General features: G+C 39.6%; 1 protein-coding gene across 1 annotated transcript in view; it reads left to right on the plus strand.

Annotated features, from left to right (window-relative positions):
* Positions 1-1134: 1134 nt before the first annotated feature.
* LOC109093703 (CMP-N-acetylneuraminate-beta-galactosamide-alpha-2,3-sialyltransferase 1-like) overlaps positions 1135-10328 on the plus strand; it is a 16273-nt gene continuing 7079 nt past the window's right edge. Inside the window, 1 exon segment of the mRNA XM_042746011.1 lies at positions 1135-1285. Within this exon segment, the coding sequence (XP_042601945.1) occupies positions 1135-1285 (151 nt within the window).

The following is a 10328-nucleotide window of genomic DNA, read 5'->3' on the forward strand; positions in this document are numbered from 1 at the left end:
CCCTTCTGGTCACTTACGAGTACTCTGCGTTATGCTGTATGGACTCACCAAACGCGCCCCTCAATCTTCCAAGGTTTCTATGAACGATGCACATCCCTGAATATATCCGCGGAAACCTGGCCGGAAACATTGGCACCATGTGACACAGGTCCTCCAGAAGCTCAGACAAACACCATCTCTTCCCTGAAGCTGGAGAATAGGTTATGAGTTCCATCGCCCACTCCACGGTTACAGTTCCTCGGGTACAACATCAGTCCCTGAAGGTATCCAGATGGACCAGGGGAAGGTATCCGTCCATTAAGGGAAGGCCCCATTCCACAATCTGTGAAGGAAACTCCAGAGGCTATCTTAGATTTGCTAAACTTCTATCGATGCTTTATCCAAGCTTCAGTTCTGCATACCTGCACCATTTAACCTCATTCCTTTAGAGGTAAGGCCCCCAAGTCTCAGTCCTTGGCCTCCACCGCCCACGAAGCATTCGAAGATCTGAAGAACGTCCCTTTAGCACAGCTCCCATCCTTCGTCACACGGATCCTGAATCAACCGTTTGTGGTAGAAGAGGACACCTACCACCACAGCGTACGGAGCCGTGCTATCTCAGCAGTCGGTGGAGCCTCCACGCCTCCAGCCTTGGATTACTTTCCAGGAAATGACCCAAGCGGAGCAGGATACGACACTTGGGAAACAGGGAGCGTAGCGATCAAGCTTGCTGTAGAAAAATGGAGACAGGCTGGAGGGAGCTAACTAGCCCTTTACTGTAATCACTGATCATAAAAATCGACAATATCTCAGTAAAGCCGTAGATGAATCCCCGGCAAGCGCGTTGGACCCCTGTTCTTCACCAGATTTAATTTCACATCATTTACTGCCCTGGAAACCACAACTGCAAGGCTGATGCTCTTTCCCATCTGCATTCCCTGGACACTCCTTCAGACCCCAACCTATACTCCCTCCAGCCATGATTGTCAGCCCCATCATGTGGAGCAAGGACGAGACATCAGAGCACTACCCAACAATGACCCTGCTCCCTTCTGGGCTCAATTCACTGTATACCAGGCTCTGGACATCCAGGCTTAGCCAACGGACCCCTCTCGCTCCTCCAGGCTCGGTACTGGTGGCCCAGTATGTCCCGGGATGTCATCAGGTACTTCCGCAGTTGCTCAGTCTGTGCCATGTCTTCCACTCCATGTCAGCCGGCAGGCAAATTGGTACCCCTACCTGTTCCTCGAAGGCCCTGGTCCCCATCTGGGAATTTACTTTGTCACTGACCTGCCCAACTCTGAAGGTAAATACATGCATCTTGGTTGTTGTGGATAGATTCTCAAAAGCCCTGCAAATTAATTCCCCTACCAGGATTACCAACTGCCCTAGAAACTGTCGAACATCTCTTCAATCATGTCTTCCGCAACTTTAGTCTACAAGAGATATTGTGTCCGACCGGGGTCCACAATTTTATCCAGTATGGTATGGAAAAAGCCTTCCCGTCTCCTAAGAGTGACGGTCAACTTATCTTCTGGGTACCATACGCAGAGAGCGAGAGAATGTGGGACTCAGCTCACATCCACCTCCAGCGCGGCGGTGGATATAAGGAACTGTTTTGGGTTGTTGATATGGGTCTTGGAGACTAAAAGTTTTTTAATAGATTTTTCAAACACAGTGCAGGCTTCTGGTACAGAAGTACACTGCTGTAAAAATGTTTGGGGTAGGGGTTATTTAAATGAACTAAAAAATATTAAACCAACTAATTTTTAAATGAAAAAAAAAAACCAAACCAGCCATGCTGTTATTGACATTTTAAAATATATTTCAATAGAAAAATATTTTAAATTGGAATAAAGGTTTTTAACTGTATTTTGGATTAAATAAATACCTTTGGTGAGGTAGTGAGAGACTTGTTCAAAAAATTAAATAGCTATCTTGCTGACCCCAAACTTTCAAAAGATCTTTGTGAAAAATTTCACATTTACTCATACGGATTTGCAGTACCACAGTATTGAATGTCAAGACAAAATGTCAAGAATCTGGTGTTCTGATAGTATGATAATCATGTCAGAGGACTGCGGTAAGGAAAATATATACGAATATCTATCTATTTTAATTCTCATAAAAAGGTACAAAACTATCACTGAGGCAGTGTACCCCTTTCAAAATATACTAATATGTATACTTTAGGTACTACCATTTACTTTAAAAGTTTTAGCAACGCAACAAAATTGGTGGTAGTAATAAGGATCGGGTTATCGAGCACCGGGACATTTCCCTCGCGGCCTGATGGTCATTCTTCATTCGCCGGCCGCCTCAAAGTAGTCGATCAGGCTGACGCGGGCAATAGGCTGGGACGCAACTACCAATTAACTCGACGGATTTATAACTCCACCTAATCAGGCCATCGCTGGAGTGAAATGACACCACCATTACGACCTAACATCACGCAAGCACTGCCTAATTCAGTTATATCCAGAGTGCAGGCTTCATCTTTGAAAACCTGCCAAAAACCGTATTTAGCGAAAAGCGTGAGAGGAGCAGAGCCGTAACGAGAAGGGGAAAAAGAGAAAAGCCTCCTGGCCATGGATTATGATTTTGTTGATGCAAAAATCCCAGCCATGTTCGCCAGTAAGGGAGAGCAGGTCGGCCAGCATAACATTTACATTACATTTACTAGGGGTGGACGGTTCACTGAAAAAATCGAACTGTTCGGTTCTTCAGAAGACGGTTCGGCACGCCGCTGGAAAACTGCTTGTTCAACTTAAATCTGACAAAGCATCTGTGGCTACATGGTTCATCATAAATAACACGCGAAAACAAACAGGGGTTCAAGTTAATATATGTTTCTGTTGATGGATGAACATTCTAGCTTCCCTAGACATTACAACAAATACGTATAAAAAAAACCTGCGGCCACAAACATCTACTCTTGTTCACAAATGAATAATAACACTGGATCAGTGCATTCTTTTTAAAGCGACAGTCTTTATATTAATCTAACAGCAAATAACAAAGAAATCACTCACTAAGCTTCCTTGATTGAAAGCTTTTGTAACTTTAATAAAGATTACATCTTTAATTTGTAGTCCAAAATGCAATGCTGTTTTACATTTGATTACTTTATTCAATTCATGTAAAAACTATGCTATACTAAAAAACCTCTGAAAGCCAGTTTTTTTTCATTTGTAGTAGTTTACCTAATGTATTTATCACTGAAGCTGTTGTTTGTAGTTAGAATACACTTGTTAATATGATAAAAATATATATTTCTGGAAAGCATCGTTTTCCATAAAATGGTGGACGACACAACGGTAGCTTAAAACAGTGACTGTAAAACTGTGAAACAAACTCAACTGCGGAAAAAGTTGAACTTGTCTCAACCCTTATATTCATTTAACTACTTAAGTACATCTGGATTTCTTTCTCATCCAAAGAGACTTTACAATAGATACAAACCATTCAAAAAAAAAAATTACAAAGACATATATAATGATATCAAAGTTTTAAAAGAGTATACTCCTATGACAAACCAGCATACTGTTTTGATGCATGGGTAATACATTTCTTTTTTAGGTGCCACTCAATCTTCAGAAATTTTGATTTTCCATTTCTTTATCACAATATGTAGTCTAGTTCCCTAATATTTATTTATGTTGAAGGTGACTTAAGGAAGCAACAGTAGCACTAGTGCTCCAAGTGCTCCTAAGTACAAGTTCGGGAAAAGGGGGTGATGGTCTAGCTTTTGAGTTTATATGGAACCTTCCGTAAAGTTTAAGCTTGCAAGCAAAAACTAAAACATGCTGGAGGTACCTTAGAACAATATGTTCTTTTATTATTTCATGTACATCCTCAGTAGTAGGACTGTGATCAAATGGGACATAAGAACAGGCCGCTACACAATTAATAGTAGATTATTTCTGAAAGTGCCGTATTCTTACATAGCAGAGAAGCTCAGATGTGCAGAGTGAGAGAGAGAGAGATCCAGGGAAAGATGATATAGATGGTGGATTCTGTGCGAGTTTCTGAGGTTTTCTGTATTTATTTATCCATTCATATTATGTATGGTAGTCTACCTGTTACATCAATCTGCCTAGGTTAGCCTCTACAAGTCAGGCAGTCTGGTGGACACATGAATTGGGTGGTGGTGACCCCACCAACAGAGGTGGCCTGGGGTGGAAACAAATTCGGGCCTGATTTACTGTCCCAGTCTGCCACTGGTACCAGGGTAAACAAGATATAAAGCAGATGAACTTCCACTTTCTAGCTTCACTCCTTTGAGGTCCCATCTAAATATTCGTAGAAACGCAAGCCATCCTTAACTATCATATTTACATTTAATCATTTAAAGGACAATACTCATCCAAAGTTCTCCTAATTTACCAGAACAGCAGGTGCAATCAGATCAACGTAGAAAACAAATAACGGTATATAAGCAAGTGACAAGTCTCAGTTAGTCTAGTACGTATCATTCAGCCAGGCTTTTTTTTTTTTTTTTGAATATATATAACAGAAACAGAATCAGAATGAGCTTTTTTTGCCAGTATTGTCCATTTTCATGCATTAATACAAGGAATTTGTTTTCATGACAGAAGCTTCCCACAGTCACAACAGAATGACTGTGACAGGACAAAACACAGATAATAAAAAGAATCAAAATAGAACAAGTAAATACTGGAATAACAATATACAGATTCAGACAATTGTATGTACAGATATATTACAATAGACAGTTTTGTAGTACAGGTACATTATGTGCAAATTCGAAATGCAAACCACCTATTTGAAGTTGCAAATTTAATTACGCACTTATTTTCACTGTAAGCTACAAAGAAAAAAACAAGTGCAGTGAAATCATTCAGGTCTTTCCACATTGTTTGAGTTTTCTTTGGCAAAACATCAAAACCGCAAATATCAATATATTGCTTTTGTTCAGAAGCAAATGTCAAGACGAAAATATGGCAGGAGTGGCTAGAATGCTTTTAATTTTTCATGTATTGTCCATGTAATTAAACAAGGTGTGCTCTCCCAGCAAACATTTTTGACCTTTTTAATCACCGCTTTAAAAGACGTCTCTCCGTCACGTCCCGTCATGGCTGAAAAAATAGTTCGAAAATGAAGTTGAACGGACGTCTTTGCCGTCATCTGGCCGTGAAATCCCAATCCTACATCTTTTCTGCGCTGCCCCTGGATATCTGAAATGTGTCATCATCTGATGTTTATAAGATGCGTTGCTGCATAGGTCAGTATAAAGCATGCATATACAGTAATCACACACCCATTGTGCAACATCGTGACAGGCACATCTGAACTTGACAAATGTCCAAAAAGGTCCAAAGTCGGTCCGGTCAGACCTGAACGTCTCTAAACGTCTCTTTTTGAAAATCTGCGTGTGCATCAGCAAGCAACAACACATTTTCGGACTAAAGTAAAAGAAGAAGTTCTAATTTAGCACAATGTATTTTATTGAGAATACTACACTTTTTAAAAAGCATATTCTATTTGTTAAACAGCTACTATTTAAACAAGAAAATAACAGTCAAATGTGGTTAAGTCTGAGTCTGTAGCAAGGCATTTTCTCTAACATTTTTAAATTAATGTTAAGCAGCCGTGAAATCAAACAAGAAATAACAAAAAGTACAGGAGCACAGTGAATACAAATGTAACTACATATTTAAAATCTTTCAATAAATAAATAAATAAATAAATAATGTTGTTTTACTCTGTTTCTTGGTCCACAAGCAGCTCTTCCAGGGTAAAGAGATTTATGCATTCCACCATTGATGCATAGGAAGTCAGAGCTATGACAGAACAAATTTTTTTTTTCTTAGCAGTCTTACGTTATTGTTAAACATGCATAAATCAAACAAATAAACAACAAAAATACTGGAAAATGGATTTGCTGCGTGTAAAAATGTTTTAAGGGTTTGGCCCAAAGGGGTGTTTTTAGCTAAATTACACCATCTTACAGCCCTGGCATTTCCTGGGAAACTTATGTTCAGGTATTCTGGCATTGTTGCATCCATGTCTGAGTCTGTATCATTTTGAGCTACCACCTCTTCCCACAGCATCTGAGGAAAGAGAATATGATTTTGTTTTTTTTTTTTTTTTTTAAAAATAATCAGAATAAAATCAACAATAGCATGCACACCTGCTTATTTTTGAAAATGTCTTTATGGATTTTCTAGCTAAATTTAAAATACAATAGAACAAGATTTTATTGTCCGTTTCATAAATGAAGTATTGGAAAGAGATGAATTAGCATGTATGTATTACATGTTGTTTTTGCTCTAGAATAATCTTAATGTAGAAGAAGTAAAAGATGTTCTGCATTAAATGTGTGTTAGATTAGTGAAAAAAAACAGCAGTTTGTCCCTCCTCATCAATACCAAGGTGAATTGTCATGAGAAAGACCTAAACTAAGGTTGTAACTCTCTGAAAGTTAAGGACACTTCTAATTAAGACAGGTGGTCTTTTAGAAGCGTCCCCTGAAATAGATAAGGGTAACAATAATAAAATGATATAAATAATGGAGTAGGAAAAAATTATTTTTTTCGGGGGGGTGGGGGGGGGGGGGGGGGGGGCTGGGGGGGGGGGTGGGGGGGGGTTTGGGGGTTTTTTTTTTTGTGGGGGGGGGGGGGGGGGTTTGGGGGGGGGTCTTCGGGGGGGGCATGTCATAAGGCCCAAAATTACCTTGAATCACATCGTATAAAGGGGTAAGCTTTGAATGGTTCTTTACAAGTTGGCCATCCCTCCTCATATTGAATTTTGCATCAAGGCATTTGACCTATTTACATTTAGTCAGTCAGCAGAATCTTTGTCCAAAGCTACTTACTGTACAAAATGGGACAACGGAGGAATCAAATCAACAAAGAGCAAGATATGCAAGTGCTAACACGTCTCGTTAGCTCAATGCAGTACATGTAGTATTTTCTTTATTTATTTTTATCGTTAATAAATAAAAATCAAAACAAAATAGAATGAGTAAAAGAATAGAGCAAGCTAGTGTTAGATGCATTTTTTTTTGTTAATTGTATTAGAAATAAAAAGAAAAAAAGAATACAAAATGATTAGAAAAACTAGTGTTACCTTTTTTTTCTAAAGAAAACAAGCAGTAAATGGATAGAGTGCAAGTCTAAAAGGGACAAGTTTTTTTTGTTAAGTATATAATTAGAATATTATAGAATTTTCAAATAATTAATTGAAAACAGCACTCAAATCCAATCTAGGTGACATCATGTAAACTCACAAGTAATGCTGAAGCAGCTGGGTTCAAGAGTCCCGATGGGAGCAGTGGCGGCTCATTGGGGGAGGCAGGGGAGGCACGGCTTCCCCAAAATTTTGAGATGAAAATGGGAGTAGGACGGTTTAATGTTATTAATATTCACAATTCATTTCAGTTTAATGTCTCAGAATGTGTATTTTTGTTTGTAGTTTCACAGCTGTAATAACATAACATGTTACTGAAGTTGGGAAGCGCTGCTTTTTCTATCGCGAATGTGATGAATCTGCTGATGTATTACAACCGCTAATGTTAGAGAAGGGGAGGGATGAGCTCTCTTGCCTCAGTTGGTAAAAACAATTAGCCAATCAGCATCGAGTGTTCACTTTCAAGCGCTTAGGAGTGTTGAGAAAGAAAAACCTCCCAAGGAGGCTAGCCTCCCTTCTGGTATATCAACCAATCATCATAGAAACATAAATTACGTGCTATTAGTTTGAATGTCTCCCACTGCACTGATAATGTACCGAGTACTTATGATGACATAAGTATATATAAGTATATAACAGTATATATACAAATTAAAAATAAAAGGGAGAGCACGCCTTAGCTGCTATAGGCTACAGCAGTCATGGCTTAATTAAGTGGCACAACAGGCACCTCTCTTTTAGGTAAAAGTGCGTGATTCACATTGTCAGATTTATTTCTTTTGCTGTATGGTATTTCGTTTCTTAAAGCATGTTTTTGCCACTTCCACCAACAAAATAAAGCCCTTTTACAACGTGGTGTTCAGCCACTTATTTAAGAGTAAAGTCGGCAGGAATCAGACCACCTAGGACCAATGTACAATTAGTTGTGCATCCTCATTTTAAAACGACCACGAGTTTACGCACCTGCCAACTGGTTTTTGAGGGGTGACTTATAGAAGGACACCAGCCCTCTTCTGCATGTTCCTCCCTGTCTGTTGCCTCAGCATGTCTTTGCTCTTGGTGGATGTCACAGCGAGGTAAATGTCAGGTTTTAGGGTGATGGAAGAAACTAAAAATCTCGGTAAAAGAAGAATGCATGTAATTAATAAATCAACCCGCTCTATAGTAGTGTTCATCAGGTAAGGTTCTTTTGAAAATGTGCTTAAGGGAATGTCTTTAACCTTAAGATGATGTGGGATTGCTCTATAAACTTCAAATATGTAATAAGTATGGGCTATAGATTGTGTGATTTTTAATGCAATAAAATAGCTACACATCCTCAAGACAAAAACACGTTTAACATGCAAAAGGCTTCCTGGGCGAAACTATGTTTGTGTCAAGTGAACGAGTGAAAAACCTGCTGTAAACACAAAGTGAATTCTCCCCAAATGGGATTACAATAACAGTACTGTAGCTTTGCAGGTAGGTGTTGTCTTGAAGCATCTTGGAGACGTTGCATCACCAGTTTCTTCTAGAGAGTACTGTCTTAGTTTGTTCTGGTTTTTCATGTCAATACAGGACAGACTGATAAATACATTGCCGTTGACAATGTGTAGCTATGGCTTTCTTTCGTTTTCCTTAGTAGATCAGACAAGTTAAACAATCAACAAAACCATCCACGGCATAAAGCATAAAAAAGAAAAAGTGTATTACAAGAATATGTAACTTACCCAACAGTCGATTTTTCATAATTTGTCAACTTTGGCAATTAAAAACAAAGTGAGCCTCATCAAGTCCTTCCTTGTGGTCAGTTGAAGCACAACAAGAAAAACACTTAACATACTTTCTTGCAAGACAATCATCCTATTACGGGATTTGCAAGATATGTTACAACATCTTGGAGCAGCAGAGTTTTGGAATTCACATGAAACTCAGACTTGAAATGGTAACCGGAGATAATCTGTTTAGACAGGTAATGCCCATCTGGTGTATTCTTCCACGGTAAGTTATCTCTCGGTAACCCATGGCTCTTCTGGCAGCGTTCCATCCTACTCTAAGTAGGAACCTTCTCAGAGACCCATACACATTGTAGTTACTGCCCCCTGGGTCAGTCCATATCAGATCCCAAATGTCACTCCTACAGGTAGGATTTGTGGTCTCAGTAGCGACCTTTTCCCTTAGGCCGCGTCCATCATCATGTCTGCCAGCCTGAAGGAAACAAATAGGACAGATTGAAGCAATCTTTTGCTTAAGTTTGATATCCCTGTTTCAAAATTTGTTTGTTTTTGTACGATGGAAAACCGCATCATGGTACCTTCTCCAGCAGCGATGTACTCATGTGGCACCTTTGGTACCAAGGTCAGGGAAATTTGCATTGGGGTTTTTACATTTATTCATTTAGCAGACGCGGTATCCAAAGCGACTTACAAAGAGATACAATCGAAACACTCAGACAAAAGAGAAAACTAACACACAGTCTTATTTATTTTTTTTAAGAATATGCTAACAAGAAAAGGTAAGGGTAGTATAGTTGGTTAAGGGATGGCGAAAAAGAGGAGTCTTTAGACTGTTTTTTGAAAAATAGTAAAGAATCAGTGTTCGAATGGAGATCTGGAGGTCATTACACCAGCTGGGGAGCAGTTCAGGAAAAAAAGTCTGTGAGAGTGATTTTTGAACCTCTTTGGGATGCAGCACCACAAGGCGTCGTTCAATTGCAGAGCGCAAACCCTGAGAGGGCAAATATGTCTGAACGAATGAGCTTAGGTATGTTGGCGTCGCAAGCCAGTGGTCGCCTTAGTAGGCAAGCATCAGTACCTTCAATTCCGATGCAGTGGCTACTGGTATGCCATTTCTGTAACCTGGACGAGGAGAGGAGTCAATTGAGCTGTTTTTGCTCATTGAAGACAACCCCTCGCCAAGCTGCATTCCTGGATCAGTTGCAGCGGCTTGATAGTACATTAAATGCGGGAAAGGCGTCTGACAGGAAGGTCTATCTTCCTATGTTGTATTTAAGGCAAATCTGCAGGACCCTGGGTCATTGTAGCATGTTGTATGTGAAGCTTACTGATGATCCATCACAACTCTCGGTTCTGACTGTATGGATAGGAGTTAGGTGTGACCAACCCAGCTGTTATCGAGACAGTTGAATGGATGAAACGATGGTAGATGGAACCACCAGCAGGTCTTCTGTTTTAGTAAGGTTGAGCTGAAGGTGATGG

Source organism: Cyprinus carpio, chromosome B19 (assembly GCF_018340385.1).
Source record: "Cyprinus carpio isolate SPL01 chromosome B19, ASM1834038v1, whole genome shotgun sequence".
Lineage (NCBI taxonomy): Eukaryota > Metazoa > Chordata > Actinopteri > Cypriniformes > Cyprinidae > Cyprinus > Cyprinus carpio.